Genomic DNA, 21,063 nt, shown 5'->3' with positions numbered 1-21,063 from the left:
TATTCGTGGGATATAGTTGTGCGTCGTCGTTTTGTTGGCTGAATGGTCAGCATACTGGCCTTCAATTCAGAGGGTCCCGGGTTCGATTCCCGGCCGGGTCGGGGATTTTAATCGCTTCTGGTTAATTCTTCTGGCTCGGGGACTGGGTGTTTGTGTCTGTACCAACACTCTTCTGTTCGTATTCACGCAACACACTACACTACCAACCACCACAGAAACACGCAATAGTGATTACATCCCTCCATATAGGGTTGGCGGCAGGAAGGGCGTCCGGCCGTTATACAGGGCCAAATCCACATGTGCGCCGCAGTTCGCACCCGCGAACCCACATGTGTGGGAAAAGCGGTAGGAAAAGAAGAAGAAGAAGTTGTGGGTCGTCGTAACAAATCTGTAAGGTCACTTTCAAAACTTGAGCTGTATCAGGAGGTTTGTTCATTGTTCTGTTTAAGTGATTTCGCTAATGCACTTGACAATTTAGTTGATGTCCTCTTGAAATTAAATAAAATTACTGTGAAGATTACGTCCTAGAATTGCGGAGGCTATGCGAATACCCTCCCGCCAACTCACCCACACACGCGTGCGCGCGTTGAATAATCAGGCTATTTTTCATTCACGGTTAATAGTGCGGAAAGGTTATTCAATTATCCTAGTGGCATATTACTTAATATTATCCGGTGAATAGTATATTTAATGTTATTTGTTGTATAAAGCATGGATTACATATTTCCATTATCCTTATTTGTTCATTTACGAATTTTCCTATCCCCAAAAGCACGTTTTCAGGTGTGAGAGAGGTAGTTGTATCCTGATTCATCTGACACGACCTGCCGCAATAAAGTTGGAATTCAAGAGGACAAACTGGGGCAAATATTCATTTATAGGAAGGGGAGTTAGGGATTGGAATAACTTACCAAGGGAGATGTTCAATAAATTTCCAATTTCTTTGAAATCATTTCGGAAAAGGCTAGGAAAGCAACAGATAGGGAATCTGCCACCTGGGCGACTGCCCTAAATGCAGATCAGTATTGATTGATTGATTGATTGAATTAATTAATTTTAGTCTCAAATTTATAATAATTTTGAAGTTTATATTCCTGGCACACAATATTAATTCTACAGTTTGTAAGGTCACGACGTAGAAGTACCCTTACTGCTCACTAGAAAGTTGGTTATGAGCCTTTATCTATTGAGCAGTTAACCATTTAGCCGCGTTGCACCAGAATGGGAGACCGAGGTTCCGTAAGAAAGGTAAATATCAATGTCATCAGGCTAATGAATTAAGAGTAAAGGTGTCCTGCCCTTCGAAGACTGATTGTAATTGGTACCACAAGACAAGACAAGACTAGACAAGACAAGAGAAGTGTAGAGAAGAGAAGAGAAGAGAAGAGAAGAGAAGAGAAGAGAAGAGAAGAGAAGAAATGAAAGGCACTTGAAGGAAAACACCTAACGAAAAATGAGCGTTCTTCTACAGCGTGTGCATAATCGTGACCTTTAGCCCAACACTGTGGTGTTAATAATTTAGTCGTGATTGTTTCCGATGGCAAAGTGAATGTATTGAAATATGTAAAATATCTGTAAATGTATTATTAACTTATTTGTACTTTGATTCGTATTACGATGTTCGTAACACCTCATACTGAAATATATATTTATTTTACAGACAGACAGGAGACACTTGGAGTCGCGGCCCACGAGCGCCTGGGGGATGTTCTTCGGATACTCCGCAATGTTTTGGAGAAGTATCCAGCTCTGCAGTCTTCTGAGCTACTGGTCACTGCTGGCACACTCATTCAGCATATAAAAGGTCACACCCTCTTTTTTACTACTAGGAGTAGAAGAAATTCTCAAATTTCATTACCACTTTACTTGAAAGAGTGAAATATTGTACGTTATATGATACTAACAAGAAAACCCAACTGTAAATATCTGATCTGATTAAAATTTGGTACAGTGACTGCTGTAAGAATGCTTTGTTCAGTCATATCAAAATTTGGTGCCTAGTCGTACATTTAGCACCTGTTTTGGGATGTAAAGTTTCGCTCATTGAAGCACCGCGCAGACAGGAGTGAGCTGACTTCACCACTTAGTCAATTACAAAGCAGCTGCCAATTGTTCTGAACTTTTGGATATCTGGAGCAAAATTATCTGGGTGTAGCCTTTGTACATGAGAGAGCATTTATATTTAATTGAGTGTAGGATTGGGAAGGAATCACCTAAGACCTACAGTAGCCTGTATTTTGGTGTTCTCCCTGGAGCTGACGTCGGAAATCGCGTAAACCATTCTAAGCGTTAACCTTTAATTTCAAATGAACCACGATATGAGAGGGTGATTCCATTCGTAGTATGTACCTGTAGTTCCAAAGTGCACTGACAATGGGGCGGTGGTGGATGATGGGGTGGGGGGAGAGAGTGATGATAAGAGAATGGCATCGCAACTGACTTCTCATTAGGATGACACGGTTCGAATCCAGGGCAATATATGTAGGATTTTTAAAATGAAAAATCCTCCTCATCATGGTTCGGATTTCACTTAAAAATGGAAGCCCGTGTTATGATCAATTACGAAAAAATACAAGCTTGATTGTAGTAATAAACGCTTCATGATAAGGTAAGAGTGGGTGCTTCCGCACCTAAACGATCAGCCACCCTCATTATGATCCTCACTTTTCCTCTATCCACCGAACCGAACACAATGTTTCAAGTTTCATATTATTTTGGCTATCTTTCGTACATAGATAATTACACGTACGCACACATACACCCATATCGAATAACACGAACATTTGTGCATTATTCACAGAGATTGGTGGATTCTTCGTCCAATCTCCTTAACGAAGCAACACAGTATTCATCTCTCTGCAAGGTCCATACTGTTGATTTGTAGATAAGTCTGGAAAGTGGAAGTCCTCGGGACTTGGTACTTATGCTTTTCTTGTGGAATCATCCACCTTCATAGCCACCTCATATGCACTAAAGTAACTTATTATGGCTATTTACCAGTTCTCTTTCCCAGATCAAGCTATCATATTTATCGTATCGTATATACGTATATCGTCAATATTTCTGACTTCAGTCACTTTTTGGACATGTGTTTTATCATGAGGAATATATTGCCTATACATTGTTATTGTTCATTTTGTCTAGCTTCGTAGCGAGTTCACAAAACCATTCTTCACCAAAGAAATGGAAATTCAGATTTGAGTTCATTGATTGAGGATCATCAAGAATTTCGGTGGATAACCTGAATAGCTTTCCCTTAGTTTCCCCTCAGTCAACGCAAAGAAATTCATAAAAGTAATCAACAACAACGTATTTCTTGACAACAACGTATTTCTTGTATCATTAATTAAGGAATGCCAGGACATAGATCTTCACTTTCTTTCAATCTTTATTTAGTTTTGTACGTAACTTAAAAATTGCATGACTTGAATAGTTCAGGAATTTGAATGTTCTGTATGTTTCTGTTGCATGTGTCTGACGGGAGGATGCACGTTATTTTTTGTCGAAATTCAGTTATTTTATTTTAGCATGCAGCGAATTTCGAAAACTTATATGTGTTTCAAAGACATATACTAATTTTTTTCTAGTTTCTCGTTAGAAGCCATTCGTTTATTTTAAATTGTGCCAAAATATATTGCAGTTTTCTTAATTAACGTGGAGTGATAATAATAGAATTTGTTTCCAGGTTATAACCAGGAACCCGATGAAGGAGACCATAAGGAGATATTTGAGTTAATCGATCAGCTGGCACTGGCTTTCAGCAGCAGGTAAGGTAACATCCCGCCCATAAAGGAATTATCTAAGACTGTGACGTCAAAATTGTCACCCACACCATACTTTATATGCATGAAGAAATTAAAGAACTATTGTATTTTCTCTTGTGTATATAAGACTATTCTCCCACTCTGAGAAATCGGTAAAGGGATGAGTATCTTATGTGACGCAAGTGATCGATGACGAGTACTTTATTTTGGTCAAAATGTGCAAATCGCTTAGTACAATTTTTTCCAAAGGTTGTGTTTCGTAATGTTCTTACACGACGTTTGAAATGATGCATGTTATTTATTGGTAAACTATAATCTTCATATAGAGTACTGTTAGCGAATCAATCATTTCAAAGTAATTTATAGAATATTTATTCTAAGAAGTTTTCGCTCTATATCTAGTGGACCGACCGAGTAGCTGCCCGGTTTGGGTCACGCTACTGTCAGCTTGCGTTCGGGAGTGGTGGGTTCGAATCCGATTGTCGAAAGCCCTGAAGACGGTTTCCCGTGTTTTCCCATTTCCAACCAGACAAAGGCTGTGCCTTGATCATGGCTACGGTCGCTTCTTTCCACTCCTAACAACCATTTTCTATCCCATCGCCGTCAGGAGACCTATCTGTGTCGGCGAGACGGAAAACAAATTGTAAAACAAAAAAGTATATGCATCTATTGAATATTGAAGAGTGTTTTTATGTCCACTTTTAATTAAAAAAGCAAATCATTCCGTGATTAATAATTTATCATGTTTTATCAGTTTCTGTGTGTTTATTTACGTCTGTAAATTGCGTTCGAACGCCTGGAAAGCTTTATGTTATCATGTTTTGAACGCTGCCAAAACTATTTGGTAGCTTCTTTACAATAATCCAGTCTGGTTATAAGCGAACGGAATTTCAAAATTCCGGAGATATGGACTAAATAAATATAACAGTGTAGCGTACTTTAAATAAGAACTACCTCTTTCCTTATCACATAAACCGCGTTGCATCCTCATGTAAGTAATTGCTCGGATCCACAACAACCTTATATACATCTTTTGTTATTTAAACCATACGAGCTATTAAAGCCAGGAAAATATTAATTAAATGTCATCAAGTAACTGTTTATGAAGCGCGTAGGGTCTTTTTCTCTTCAGATACATCAATATTATTGTTTAAGATGAATCTTGTTTTAAATGTGTGTTTACTTTCTCCTATTTATCTAAAGTAATTGAATTTTGACCTTCACTTTTCTTGTTACCAGGGTATCGGAATACTTGATGGGAGATTTAGACACCAGCTCTGTGTCCAGCAAAACCAAGGTAATACAACTTAAGGATTCTAGGAAACGGAATAGTGGTTCAGTAGCTGATAGGTTATGAGTGTTGTAGTGAAAACATTGGTTAATGAATAGTTTTATCCCCTGTTGTTCTATTGCAGAAAAATGAAGTATTTCAAGGAAGATGTAGACATTTGAGGTTATCTGCAATAGAAAGGAACTGACATACTATATTATTTCTGTCTGATATAAATTGTGGTTTAGGTCGATATCGTTACGAATAAAATATTGACTATTTTATTGGACTAATTTAATACACGACGACGCAATTAGTACACACCCTCATTCACACGATTATACTTGACGATGAATGACAACACTTCACTAATTGGTCGCTATTTACAGAAGTCTGTTGTCCTCACAGCTAGTCTCTGGCTTGTTGGTATTTCCCTGGAATGTACGATCCCTCCGTAATTTTGTTTGTCAGATCTCATCTTTCACTTCGCTTCGCACACACCAGTCACTCCATCCAGCAGACCCCTTAGTTGGGTTCGAATACACTTTGTTCACTGTCACAACACACCTCTTGGCTCGACTTCAGACAAGACCGATAACTTGCACAATCAACTCACGTTACTGATCGACACACTGAACTATTCAACACACATATAATTCGGCAAGGCAATTACACAACACAACTCAAACCCAACCACTAAACGACGACAAAACCACAGTGCTCCATCACTGCTACCAACACTACTGTACCAGAGAATTATTTGATAATGAGCCACGACTAGATATTTCGGAGAAATAAGATATCTTAATCACAGGGCACACTTGGTGTGCTGGGTATAGAGAGAGGTTCTAACTACAATGAGTTCCAAATTCTTTAAACACAATTTATTCACATATGATTCACTTTATAATTGTGCTGTTTACAGTGAAGTTGGTTCCATAGATCCTCCTTGATGGGCCACGACCCAACCATGGAAACACGATTCCTCGTGTGCAGGAACCAAACCAAGGAACCACGATCCTTTGTAAGCAGCGACCAAGCCATGGAGCCACGATCCCTTGTAGAGAGCAATGGGTCGTCGTTTATTCTTGAAGGTTCCAGCGCGGGTAATCACTTACTGATTATGTTACGCGAGTGTCCACATTTAACTGTCCCCCGAGTATCGGAATGATTTGCATAAACCACAGTACTTTGTGAATGGTAATTGTTAACTCGGTTCTAACTTAGAACCCAAACGTCAAATTAAAAAAATAAGTTGCATTGGGAAACTTGTGGTGGCTTTCCACCGGAAATAAATAAATAAAGTTTGACTTCTATCACTTGCATAGAGTCTTTATGCCAAATTAATACCGTATTTGTACTGCCCATTGGAAATCATCACAACAAAGTTTATTCCTATTCAAGTCGAGGAAAAGAACGTCTGATGAAATAACTGTACTCGTAGAATTATAATTCTAAAGAAACTGAATGTTTGTAGCCACCTACCAGAAGCACAGATCACTTGGAAATTTCACTTGCATTACATGAATGTCTGTGAGTGCGCTTGTGTCTATGTCGTGTAAATCACTAGGAAAAATCACTATCATTCCTAACTACTGCATTCTATGCGAAGCAATAATTATTATTATTATGAAAAGTCTGTTCGAAGAAAAACAACATATCACTTTCACTACCGCATTTGATATAATGTCTAAGTGAATGGTTAAACACTTGTTATACGAAAAGAAAAGTCTCTGAGTATTCTGTTATTCACATCGTAATGTTAAAGTTTAAGTCGAGTTCACTTGGAAAAATCACTATTATGGCTTCTAGCACACACGTAAATATTAGTTATACAAGTCTTAGAATCACCTTCTACAATATTTATTTACGTCCCTTAGCGAGGTTCAACTTACTGAAAGTTTATGTGTACCGCAACGCCGGAATTATTCTACGTTCCACAACTCGCACGTCACTTAGGCATAATCTCGCCCTGCAGACTGACTCCGTATCATGCGACGAACCAACATGGTCGTGTTGCCGGTGTGAACTGCCGTGACAGGACCAAGAGTGATGGCCTGTATAGATCTAGCTCTGACGTAATCTTTTATAACATCTTAAATATCTCCATAATTCCTGTGTGGATTTTGGAGGAATTAACACGAGGAGACGTTTGAAATGTACTCTATAAGATGCCGTTGTTTCTGAATCGATACCTCAATTGGTTTAGGATATTGAAAAATTCCTTAGATGGATGTTTCCAGACCGTATGACGCAATCTGTCCTTGACACCGCGCTGGCTGAGTGTTGGCGGAAGTAACGTTGTGCGGGTTGACTACTTGCTCCTGCGAAAGTTGGTTAGTATAAGCGCGGAAAATACACTCGCTAATACTTTATACATACGGTACCTTATGGCGTATTATATTTAAGAAATACTTCATGCACGGTCAATTGCGGTACCCTACTCTCCATCACTCCTCCAGCAACACTCCAACACTCAAAACCCCTTTGTTCGTGGCGAGTCTGCTTTTATAACCCTGGAGATGAAGTAGTAGTGTCTTCTGGGTGCGGCCGGAATATGAACGTTTTGTTTCACCTTCCCGAAAATCCACGAAGACAGCAGACGAAAAGCACATAGATGGAGAGGCAGTCTCGTGCCCTCAGGCTGCCTGGGAGGTCTCCGGCCTGACCCACTCATTCCTTCCAGGAAATACCGAAAAGGGCTACAACAGGGCTCACAGTCGCATGACCATGTAACTATGGTTTTCTTCATTAATAACCACGAACAGCAATAATAAGGCTGAGGCTCGATCATGGGAATTAGATGGTTTTACCATAGTGACTTAATAGACTCTGTTTTCTTTAATTGAAATGTTAAAGCTGGATAAGTGGCAATGTATTCAGACCTTAGATCAGGAACCCTAAGTGACTTGTGTGCGATGACAGAAATGGAGTGGCAGACAAGGATAGTAGTTAGTGACACATTAATGTTATACCCAAAGGGAGCTCAGCTCAGTACCCTGCTTGTAAGTAGAAGTAAAACTCTCCGATATACCGTCAAAAGTAGTTAGTGGGACGTAAAAGCAATAACATTATTATTATTATTATTATTATTATTATTATTATTATTATTATTATTATTATTATTATTATTATAAGTTAACATTTTCACACAACAGTCATGTGAATACTGTACTTCAAAATGACAAATCTAGAAGAGATATTCTAATCTACTGAACACCAGTAAGTAGATTTTGTACGGCAAATTCCTGATCCTCAGTAAGGCAATAACTTAATATAGTAAGTACAGTTACAGTAGTTCGGTAAATTAGGAAATATTGGCGTCTCCGAAAACCGTAAAAGAGTAGTTAGTGGGACGTAAAACAAATAGCATTATTATTATTATTATTATTATTATTATTATTATTATTATTAATTAGGAAATATTCACCGTAATACGCCATTCTTGATCATACATAAAAATCTCACTCTTACATTTCTACTTACTGTCAGTACTGAACACTTTCGCGTGACGTAGCAAAGCGAAGGATTCAATGGACGTGTCCTTCCATGTTCATATAATGTACAGTACTCAGTTTGTTTCCGTTGTTCCTCTAACGAACAGGATTCGATCATCTTTTCAAGGATTGATAATGCCCATGTGCTTTAACTTTGGAAACCTACTGGTAATAGATGTTTTAATGTGGCTGCTGACTATGTGTAGACGTGGTGTAAAGGTAGCGTACCTGCCTCTTACCTGCTGGCCTCGAGTTCGATTCTCAGCTCGTCCAGGGACTTTAATTCTGGACAGCGAGTTGGAAAGGGGCCCACTAAGCCCCATGATACTAACAGAAGAACTGTCCGATTCAAAACGTAACGGACCTGGTCGTGGATGCCAGGAAATACGGCTGAGGGTGCTGATCGCATGATACTCCAGTGTCTGCAGATCACCTGGCTGGGCAGTAATAGTCTTGGTAGGCCAAGGACTTAATAGGTTGTTGTGTCACAGGTTTATTATGTATATACATGTGCGAGACTTGACTACTCGTTAGGAAGTCATTTTGCAGAATGTTCACCAGTTAATTACTCGTCTCATTAATATAATATTTGTAGTGTGTATGTCCAATGCATGTGAAATGTTTTTCTTGGGTATGTTCTTTAGTTTAGTGTGTTTCTTTCGACGTTCTTGATTTGCTTTATTGGTTATGTACCTTACTTTACTCCCTTTAATTTTTTCCTTTACTAAATGTGTACAATTACCGACCCAAGCAATTGAAATCTTTAACTAAAAGTGTTTACCTTCTGAAGTAGTAGGGCAAGGTATGTTCTAAAACAATTGGTGCTGAGTCAGCATTTTCCCACGAGGTCATTGACCCCTAGTGGCGGGAAATTTGAATTTTTGCTGAGTCAGCATTTTTGGTGCGGTCATTGACACCTAGTAATGACGTCAGGCCAATGACGTCATTGTGATGCCAAACCTTACGTACGTGAGCAGGCCTAACCTCACGTAGGTAAGGTTATGACGTTACAATGACGTCTTAACCTAACCTGCAACTTCGGCCGTTAACCTAACCCCCTTGGGTTAGGTTAGGGACCGAGGTTTTGGATTTTTGGGAGGGTGGAGAGGGTGGAGAGGGTCCTCTCCTCCCTCCCTGGGGGCTACCTCCCAACCCCCTACCGAAATAGGGGAAGGGTAAGTGAGAGATCAGGCATGGCATCTTCCCTCGCGGCAAGACTGGCAGCACGATCCTTTTTATTCATGGGGGGGGGGGCGTAGTCCGCTCCCCAGCGTGGCAATCGACACTTTTCTACATTGCCTCCGACACATGCTATTAGTTCTAAGAAGAAAAGGATAGCAGGGAGCAGTAGGATTGTGATACTATAGGAGTATCGGCCCATCCCAATGCTCAGCATGTTACCAGGCCAGATGTGGTGATGGGTTTCAATAGCGGTGTAATCGGGTAATAAGGGTCAGGACAAAACCACATAGGCGGAAATAGAAAGATGCCTACATGTAAAGCCTGACATTTTGTAAGTAGCACATGCAAGGATGTGATTCTGGAGAGGTCCAGGTAATTGCGTTAGTTGGGAAGAGGTATCATGCACAAGTCATAAGCCTATTCCTCACCAGTCCAGTCATTCAAGAGATCAGTCCGTATGGGCACAGCTGTGGCTTGCACGGCCTTGCCGGTTGCCGAGCCATGCGGTAATAGCCACTACGGCCCGTCGCACCGCCCAACTCCCTTGAGGTCCCTCCTATCCAGTCTCGGATCCTGAAGAATGAGGCCAAGTCCACCGAGGCAGAGGCCTGCTGGTTGGATGCGAAACATGGCGCCGGGCCTTCGTCTTCTCTGCCCGCGCCATGGCCCGGTATACAGGGCAACTGCGATAAGAGGCCGCGTGACCCCTAGCGCAGTTGGCGCACACCAGCGCCTCCCTAAGTGTAGCGCAGGCCGTGTAATTATGATCACCATCACAGCGGTTGCACCTCACTTGGAGCCCACAGCTAACCTGACGGTGGCTCCACCTCAAACAGCGGAAGCACTGCAAGAGCTGCTGAGTGGGACGTTCTGTTCTCACCTGTCTAACGCTACACGTTGAGGTCAGTAGAGGAGCAATAGCGTTCCCACTCCATAGCGTCAGCATTTTTTCTGCTGAGTCAGACCCGAGGTCATTGACCCCGGTGATTGACCCCCGGTCACGGGACTGTGACGTCACGACAACGTGCTCTTGTTTGTAAACAAAGAAACGCGCTTGGCCACGTGCTTTTTGACAGCTGTTAAGCTGACAGCTGCCATCTTTAACCACGTGGCGTGGAATTGTAAACAATAGAGCATCGCTAACCTCAGTGCTGCTATCTTGACGGGGCTAAACCTCACTGTTGCCACCTTATGCACGTGGTGGCGCGGAATTTGAAATCAACGTGCTTTTGACATCTGTCAAGATGACAGCTGCCATCTTTAACCACGTGGATTTTAAACATGTGAACGTGGGCTAACCTCAGTGCTGCCATCTTGACCTCACTGTTGCTACCTTAAGCACGTGGTGGCGGGCAATTTAAAAACTACATGCTTTTTTGACATCTGTTAAGATAACAGCCGCTATCTTTAACTACGTGGGCGCGGGATTTTAAACAAGCAAACATGGCTTACTTCAGTGCTGCTATCTTGAGGGAGCTAAACCTTATTGCTGTCACCTTATGCACGTAGTGGCGCGGAATTTAAAATGATCTTGACGGGATTTAGCCACGCCGCGGAATTTGAGGACATAGCCAGGGGTCTAACTACAGGCAAGCTGCCCTTCTCGACATACAACCATCTTATGACAAGCTGCACTTCTCGACATACTTACTATCTTAAGGCAAGCTGCCCTCCTCAACATACGAACATCATATGGCAAGCTGCCCTCCTCAACATACGAACATCATATGGCAAGCTGCCCTTCTCGGCATACTTATCATCTTATAACAAGCTGCCCTTCTCGACATTCTACCATCTTAAAGCAAGCTGCCCTTCTCGACATACTTAGCACCTTATAGCAATCTGCCCTTCTCAACATACTTACCATCTTATTGCAAGCTACCCTTCTCGACGTACCACTATCTTAGAGAACATAGTTTTAAAGCAAGCTGCCCTCCTCAACACTCTCAGACTCTAATCTTACTGGTGTTATCTTAACTACGTTATCCATGGAATTTGAAAATATAACAGCCTCCTCCTCCTGCTGGCAAAAGGGTAAAAGGGGGCTCCTCTTCCTAGCAAAAGGGCAAAAGGGCACCTCTTCCTGGCAAAAGAGAAAAAGGACTCCTCCTCCTCCTTCTCCTAGCAAAGGGGTAAAAGGACATGTCTTCCTGGCAAAAGGGCTCCTCCCCCTCCTTGCAAAAGGGCAAAAGGGCTCCTCCTTACAGTTACTGAGGTTAGCTCAATCCCTCCTCCTACTGATAGATGCCTTCCTGCGCAAATAGAATTGAACTTCACATCACAAAAAATATACTTACGTTATGTAATGTTGTCCTCGTCGCATAAGTTTTTCGACTGAGGAGGGAGCCGTAAGAGGCGGAGGCGGTAAGGAGAACGTAATACTTTTTCGATTGCAATTAGCATGCACAAATATTGTAGGATAAGCAAATGCTGTATCCGACAAGACAAAACAGGTTCAATCTACTTACAGAATGCAATAGGCAAAAATATACAATTGACATGCTAATGCTGTATGTCTTCATCCGACAGGACAAAATATGTTGACTATTAAACTGAAAAACTTTTAACGCTACTGTGCCGTATGTTTCGATTCGACAAGACAAGTTCAATCCTGTTACTAGGTAATGCTGTATGTCTTCATCCGACAAAACAGGACATTTTGACTATTAAACAGAAAGACTTTCAACGCTACTGTGCTGTATGTCTCTATTCGACAAGACAAGTTACAATTAGCACACACTAGAATTCATTGTAGAACAAGACAAAACATGTTGGCTATTAGTGTTCAGAAAAAATTATATCGCAAAACATTATGAGATTAATCTCTTTCTGTTGATACAAAACGCCCTTCTATGCATCAGCATAGTTTCTGATTTTCGCACCAGGCAAATAATAGAAGTTGTATCTTATCTATATACATTTTTTTGTAAAGTAGCGAACACCGAGCGAATTAGCTGCGCGGTTAAGGCAATATGTGTTTACGTAGTTTCTGATTTTCGCACCAGGCAAATAATAGAAGTTGTATCTTAGCTGTAATAATATTTTGTAATGTAGCTGCATCACCGAGCGTATGGGCTGTGCGGTTTGGGCATGTGTTTCCGCGGTTTCTTATTTTTACAGCAGGCAAATAATAGAAGTTGTATCTTAGCTATATTCATATTTTGTAAAGTAGCGATCACCGAGCGAATTAGCTGCGCGGCTAGGGCAATATGTGTGTCCGTGGTTTCTGATTTTCCCACCAGGCAAATAATATAAGTCGTATCTCAGCTATATTCATATATTGTAAAGTAGCGATTACCGAGCGAATTAGCTGCGCGGATAAGGCAGAATATCCTTCCGTGGTTTCTGATTTTCGCACCAGGCAAATAATAGAAGTTGTATCTTAGATATATTCATTTTTGTAAAGTAGCGATCACCGAGCGAATTAGCTGCGCGGCTAGGGCAATATGTGTGTCCGTGGTTTCTGATTTTCCCACCAGGCAAATAATATAAGTCGTATCTCAGCTATATTCATATATTGTAAAGTAGCGATCACCGAGCGAATTAGCTGCGCGGATAAGGCAGAATATCCTTCCGTGGTTTCTGATTTTCGCACCAGGCAAATAATAGAAGTTGTATCTTAGATATATTCATTTTTGTAAAGTAGCGATCACCGAGCGAATTAGTTGCGCGGTTAGGGCAATATGTGTTTACGTAGTTTCTGATTTTCGCACCAGGCAAATAATACAAGTTGTATCTTAGCTGTAATAATATTTTGTAATGTAGCTGCATCACCGAGCGTATGGGCTGAGCGGTTTGGGCATGTGTTTCCGCGGTTTCTTATTTTCACACCAGGCAAGTGATGGAAGTTGTATCTTAGTTGTAATGATATTTTGTAATGTAACTGCATCACTGAGCGAATTGGCTGCGCGGCTAGGGCAATATGTGTTTCCGTAGTTTCTTATTTTCGCGCCAGGCAAATGATGGAAGATGTATATTAGCCCCATAATATTTTGTAAAGTAGCGTTGCTATTGCAACACCGAAAGAATTGTCTGAGCGGTCCGGGCATGTGGTTATCTCTTGTTCAATTCTAGTCATGTAAACATTACAGCAGGTAATAAAATCACTCTACTTTTTAAATCTATACTCACAAAATGTTTCAATCAGACATTCAGTGTTCCAAACACAAAACACCTCTTGTAAGTGTCGGCATTCAGTCCTAGTTTATGAGGCTGAGGGTTCGATTCGTAGAAGTAAATCCTTCGAGGTTACATCAGTTTAAAACACCTGCCGACTAAAAAAGAGTGTCGCGTAAGTACCCGTCCCTAAAATCAAGGTATGTTAACAATATACCTTTCCGATCCCTCTCACAGAATATTTTATCAGCATAACACTAGTAATTATTGATTTAAGAGGAAGTACACATCTATTCCCCTCCTTTTTAAACAATGTTTGAATCCCGTGATTTTTATTGTTAGGACGCGGTTTGAATCCATAATTTTTTTCCTTATCACAATATGATGTAGGACAAAGGTATCCCCTGCTAAGTAGTAAAATTATTTTATCTGCACAGTAGTATGATTTTTTATTCTGTTTTGGTAACTAAATCACTACTGTATACAGATGCTGCATGTTTTCGAATCCCGCAAAATCCATCTCCTTAGGACAAAGATACCCCTGCTAAGCAGTAATCATTTTATCTGCAGTGATTAAGAAGTACGTCGGATAGAGGTATACAACATTTGCAATTCTATGTGTGTGCGCGCTGATTGCATAGAAGTGCGTTTGTATAATCAGAAAGAGATTCATCTCATAATGTTTTGCGTTATAAGTTTTTCTGTTCTGAATACTAATAGCCAACATGTTTTGTCTTGTTATACAATCAATTCTAGAATGTGCTAATTGTAACTTGTCTTGTCGAATAGAGACATACAGCACAGTAGCGTTAAAAGTCTTTCTGTTTAATAGTCAACATGTTTTGTCCTGTCGGATGAAGACATACAGCATTAGCATGTCAATTGTATATTTTTGCTAATTGCATTCTGTAACTAGATTGAACCTGTTTTATCTTGTCCGATACAGCATTTGCTTATCCTACACTATTTTGCATGCTAATTGTAATAGAAAAAGTATTATCTTCTCCTTACCGCCTCCTCCTCCTACCGCTCCCTCCTCAGTCGAAAAACTTATGCGACGAGGACAACATTACATAACGTAAGTATATTTTTTGTGATGTGAAGTTCAATTCTATTTGCGCAGGAAGGCATCAGTCCGTAGGAGGAAGGATTGAGCTAACCTCAGTAACTGTAAGGAGGACACTTTAGTCCTTTTGCTAGGAGGGGAGAAGCCCTTTTGCCAGGAAGAGGTGCCTTTTTGCCCTTTTGCTAGGAAGAGGAGCCCTTTTGCTAGGAAGAGGAGCCCTTTTGCCCCTCTCCCAGGAAGAGGAGGAGGAGGCTGTCACACTTTCAAATTCTATGAAAAACGTAGTTAAGATAACAGCAGTAACGTTAGGGTCTGAGAGTGTTGAGAAGGGCAGCTTGCTTTAAAACTATATTCTTTAAGGTGCTATAAGACGGTAAGTATGTCGAGAAGTTCAGCTTGCTTTAAGGGGACCTGGGACACATTTTTTCGGTAAATGGATGAAATTGTCGAAATTTGAATTCTGGCATAAATGAATTATATTAACCTTCCTCTACGTAACAAAAGTGATTTTGTGTCTCTGTGACTATTTTTGACGTAGTTACGGCCGATTTTAAATGGCTCTGTACGGTCATTTAATTCTCCACCCCGCCCCCTTTCCTCTGTATGCTCGGCTATCCTTGTCCCTTCTGTTACCATTAATTCCCTCTTTACAGTAGCATTGAGATGACACTATTTTTAAATATTGCAATGTATACTGCCATCTGTTGGCTATGTTATGAACTACTTGAACCTACAATTTAGTCAACATAAAACTTTATATTTTAGAACATGTTTATATCCAGTCTAATGAACATGTATGACTTGAAAAAATTCTATATGTTTTTAGAAGTAGTATTTTAATATGCTTGACAGTTGTAATGAAATGCATGTATTTAATACGTTAGTGGACAGCCTGACATCGGCCTATACACTTCCTTGTTTACTATTGGGTTTGTTTTGGTCAGTTTCGTGAATTGCAAGCAAAGTTGTGAGAAATTGTTAGTGAATATTATATCAAAATGGATAGAATTTGCAGGAGTTGGAGGAAACCGAAACAAGGAATGAATAAGAATAAAGTTAAGTGTGTGTGAAGTGAAGAGTGGAAAGTAACAGGAATGACACTTGGTGGAAGGGGGCCTGGAAGTTTGAAAGAGCAACTATTGTGAAGCTCACAAATTATTATAGGCAGGCAATATGTGCAAATATTCCCTCAGTAGATAATATGAAATCTGCAATATATGCCACACTATACCATTACTCCTCCACAGATGAAGATCCTAAACATAAAAAATGTCCCCAAGGACCTGAATCATGGTGCTTCTACTACAAGAGTATCGCAACTGGACAAACCCCTCAAACCCACAAAAAATGTCAGTTCAGTTCACAACTGCAATGCTGCTGAAAATTGTGCCTGTATACCAAAGGCTGGCATCAACAGAATTTCTGTCTATATAATGTAGAGGGCCAACTCAAAATGCCAATGAAAGTCTTCATGCATGTATATGGAAAGAGTGCCCAAGAGAGATCTTTATGTCCTCAGAAAGACTTGGAATAGCTGTTTCTAATGCAGTTGCAGAATACAACATGGGATGTAGTGCAACACAAGGAATGAAAATGGCTATAAGGAATTATAAACTTTCACCAGTATCCACCAAACTTCCCACACAAAGAGATGAAAGAAGAAAATTTGACAGTCAGCAGTCAGTCACCCAACAAAAGAAAACAGCCAGGAAAAAACTGAAAATTCTCAAGGTACACAGGGAGGAAGCCAACAAGAAGCAGGAGGGTAGGAGTTATAGTGCTGGTGAATTTTAAGAGATTTGGAAAGGCCATAATGAAAATTTTTAGTGGTTTTAGAACTAAAATTGATTTAACTCAAAACACCCTATTTGGAAACATGAAGGGTTCCATGCGGATCAAATCTAAACCTATATTTACCAATTTACCAAAGTTGGTATGTAGCTTCTATGTGACCTAACAAAGAAACTATACAATGGATTTTGCATTCTTCTTCAATATACTCATTTTATGAAGCAAAATATACAGAAAATTAGTGGAAAATTACATGAAATAAAATTAAAAAATTAAAACAGGAGTTAATTGAGCAACATAGGGTGAATCAAAAATTCCATTCTTGAGTTTTTTATGTTATAAGAAAGAATCATTTCACAAGTTTTCAAACTCTCAGGTTAAAGTCTATCCTGCAGGGAACTTTTTGAAAGTTGCCTGTTTCGCGAGTGTCATGAACACAAACTACATCATATCTCATAAACTAATAAGGACATTAAGCTAAAATTAAGATATGTTCTTTCCATGATAGCCCTATGTATGACATAACAATTCCATTGTGATTGCTAAAAAATTGTGGAAAATAAAAAAATGTGTCCCTGGTTCCCTTAAGATGGTAGTATGTCGACAAGTGCAGCTTGCTATAAGATAATAAGTATGTCGAGAAGGACAGCTTGCCATAAGATGGTTGTACGTCAAGAAGGGCAGCTTGCATGTAATTAGACCCCCTGGCTATGTCCTCAAATTCCGCAGCGTGGCTAAGTCCCGTCAAGATCTATTTAAATTCCACGCCACCACGTGCATAAGGTGACAGCAATAAGGTTTAGCTCCCTCAAGATAGCAGCACTGAAGTAAGCCATGTTTTCTTGTTTAAAATCCCGCGCCCACGTAGTTAAGTTATCTTAACAGATGTCAAAAAGCATGTGGTTTTTAAATTGCCCTCCACCACGTGCATAAGGTAGCAACGGTGATGTCAAGATGGCAGCACTGAAGTTAGCCCACGTTAACATGTTCAAATCCACGTGGTTAAAGATGGCAGCTGTCATCTTGACATATGTCAAAAAAGCACGTGGATTTCAAATTCTGTGCCACCACATGCATAAGGTGGCAACAGTGAGGTTTAGCCCCGTCAAGATAGCAGCACTGAGGTTAGCGATGCTCTGTTGTTTACATTTCCGCACCCACGTGGTTAAAGATGGCAGATGTGAGCTTAACAGCTGTCAGAAAAACACGTGGCCAAGCACGTGGCCGTGACGTCACGGTTACGTGAGCGGGGTCAATCGCTGTGGTCAATGACATCGGGTGCTGACTCAGCAGAAAAATGCTGACGCTATGGAGTGGGAACCCTATTGCTCCTCTACTGATTGGCTCCTCGTTCGACTGCCTTATTGGGAGCAGTCCTGTGTTGTGGCTGGGTGGCCCTCGCCTGGTGGACCGACGTCGTTGTCTTCTTCTTCTTCTACTTCTCCCTTCTGGTCCGGGGGCGGTCTCTTCTCGGCAGGGGAGGCGGTCTCTTCTCGGCAGGGGAAGAGGCCGCGTCCTGGTAGCCCTCCTCCCAGCCTGGTGACCGTGGTGTGGCGGGTGGTCCCTCTGCAGTGCCATCTTCTCCCTCCTGGCTGGCAGTGGCGGCTGCGTCGCTCGTTGCTGGCATCTCTGTGAATTCTCTGTCCTGTAGAGCGCACATGGATGTCTGCATCGTGAACGAGGTGCTAGCAGGCCGGTCCTGGGTAGCAGCCTCTGAACGCCCGGGGCCGTCCGTGTCCATGCCGCACTCCGCCGTCCGGGTCACCTTTCTGGTCTGCGCCCGGTTGGTGGAACTTCCTTGGGTGGCCCGGGCAGATGGTGGTCGTTCCTGGTTGGCAGCCTTGTCTGTCTGAGGGTACTTCGTGAAATACAGCAAATCAACTTGGGTCGCACCATCGCGGCGCTCAGGAGCGCCGCCGTCGTCCTCGGTCCTAGGCTCCAGAGGATCCAGGAAGCGTGGGTCCGTTCCCATCTGCTTGCGCCTCTGCTTCCTGGCTGTCTGCGTTCCGACTGTAGACGTCCCCTGTGATGTCTGGGTGGCTGCCTCATGGCTGCCGATGCCGGCAGGGCAGCTTCTCCATCCTGGTAGTCGGGTGATCTGAAAGTAAACAGAAAAGCTCCTCTCGTAGCGGCTGATCTGGCCTCGTGTCTGGAATCGAACCCGGGCGTCCGGGTGTGGCAGCTAATCACAACAACCACTACACCACAGAGGCGGGCAATAATAATAATAATAATAATAATAATAATAATAATAATAATAATAATAATAATAATAATAATAATAATAATAATAATAATTTTACTACCTTTTCCATACATGAGTGTTACGTGTAGCACGTGTGGATTTGACTCAGTTTTATGGGCGGATGCCCTTTCTCTCCTCCGTGGCTCAGGCGATCAGCGCATCGGTCTCTTTCCCTGAGTTCCGCGGTTCAAATCCCGGTCACTCTATGTGAGATTTGTGGTGAACAAAGTGGAGATTTTATCAGGAAGATCATCCGGCTCAAAACAGGCGCAAATCATATGTATATATTAGATCGCACCCGGGACACCACAAGTGTAGGAAATCCGTATCATTATTGCTAGAGGACCCGTGCATCTCTGCAGCATTCGTCATAAACAGGTCAGATAACTCGTCTTGATATGGCTGGCGTAGTCATATTGTTTTACCTGCCCTTTTCAATGGTTTTATGAACATTTAATAAGAAGCGCGTTATGGTATGCCGCAGTTCATAGTCAGAATTCATCTATTCTGGCGCCGGGCTGAGTGGTTGAGGAGACGGTTGAGGAGCTGGCCTTCTGATCCCAACATGGCAGGTTCGATCCTGACTCAGTCCGATGGTATTTGAAGGTCCTCAAATACGACAGACTCGTGTCGGTAGATTTACTGACTCCTGCGGAACAAAATTATGGCACATCGGCGTCTCTGAAAACCGTAAAAGTAGCTAGTGGGACGTAAAGCAAATAGCATTATTATTATTATTATTATTATTATCATCATCATCATCATCTGTTTACCCTCCAGGTTCGGTTTTTCCCTCGGACATAGCGAGGGATCCCACCTCTACCGCCTCAAGGGCAGTGTTCTGGAGCTTCAGACTCTTGGTCGGGGGATACAACTGGGGAGTATGACCAGTACCTCGCCCAGGCGACCTCACCTGCTATGCTGAACAGGGGCATTGTGGAGGGATGGGAAGACTGGAAGGGATAGGCAAGGAAGAGGGAAGGAAGCGGCCGTGGCCTTAAGTTAGGTACCATCCCGGCATTCGCCTGGAGGATAAGTGGGAAACCACGGAAAACCACTTCCAGGATGGCTGAGGTGGGAATCGAACCCACCTCTACTCAGTTGACCTCCTGAGGCTGAGTGGACCCCGTTCCAGCCCTCGTACCACTTTTCAAATTTCGTGGCAGAGCCGGGAATCGAACCCGGACCTCCGGGGGTGGCAGCTAATCACGCTAACCACTACATTATTATTATTATTATTATTATTGTTATTATTATTATCCATTCTGAAGTCATCATACCGTCTGTTTGGTAAACTGCTAAGTATTTGTTCGCTTGTTTATCCTGCAGCTCTTGATATTATGGTTGGTATTGTGTCGTGGATGGCAATGGCATATTTAATCGCATTCTTCTATATAGAACGGTTGTCTTGTAAGCTCATAGGTTAGTCTCGAAGGAGCATTTCTTTTTGTCGAGAAGAGAACTTTATTAAGATACATGGCCTTCACTCTTTTTAGTATAGCTAGGTTATTCCGTTATCCTTCGATGTGTGTTCCTAGATGATGTCAGGATGGGGTCTGTTTGTTCTGTTTGTACGTAGACGTTTTACCTTTAGCAGTATGTAAACTATTAGGAACGCACTGCCATCTGTTGAATGTATCAGGAAGCCGAGGATAGACAATCAAAGAGTATTTGGCAGGGAATACCGTAGTATTCTTCCGTGATCAGAGGAAGTGTATGACAGGTAATAATGAAACATGGCTGTATGCAATGACTGCGCCTGCAATTATTGTGATCATTTAATAATTTGATTTATGATTACTCAAACTTGGCTGAACTTAGAGACCTAATAATGTTTCATGTTTCACCGGCAGGTAATTCCGAAGAGAATAAAACCAAAATGAAGCAAATCGGTCCAGTAGAACGGACTGACGCATTTACCAAAGCTGTTTTTCGAAAACTATTTTAATATATAGAGTATTATTATTATTATTATTATTATTATTATTATTATTATTATTATTATTATTATTATTATTATTATTATTATTATTAACGGCCCTTAATCTATATTGCGTTGGTGACAGTCGAACGCTACTGTCTTCTACCATGATGATGATAATAATAATAGTAATAATAATAATAATAATAAT

General features: G+C 41.3%; 1 protein-coding gene across 2 annotated transcripts in view; it reads left to right on the top strand.

The window, feature by feature from the left end:
• The window catches only part of LOC136863044 (rho GTPase-activating protein 45), a 363,658-nt gene that overhangs the window by 159,827 nt on the left and 182,768 nt on the right, over positions 1–21,063 (top strand). For both annotated transcript variants that reach the window (XM_067139366.2, XM_067139364.2), the window contains exons 4-6: positions 1,661–1,804; positions 3,686–3,767; positions 5,004–5,061. In XM_067139366.2, coding sequence (XP_066995467.1) covers positions 1,661–1,804; positions 3,686–3,767; positions 5,004–5,061 — 284 coding nt within the window. The remainder of the gene's footprint in view (positions 1–1,660; positions 1,805–3,685; positions 3,768–5,003; positions 5,062–21,063) is intronic.

The sequence above is a fragment of the Anabrus simplex genome, chromosome 2, assembly GCF_040414725.1.
Source record: "Anabrus simplex isolate iqAnaSimp1 chromosome 2, ASM4041472v1, whole genome shotgun sequence".
Taxonomy (NCBI): domain Eukaryota; kingdom Metazoa; phylum Arthropoda; class Insecta; order Orthoptera; family Tettigoniidae; genus Anabrus; species Anabrus simplex.
The sequence above is the reverse complement of the archived record's forward strand: the minus strand, read 5'-3'. Positions and strand labels throughout refer to the sequence as shown.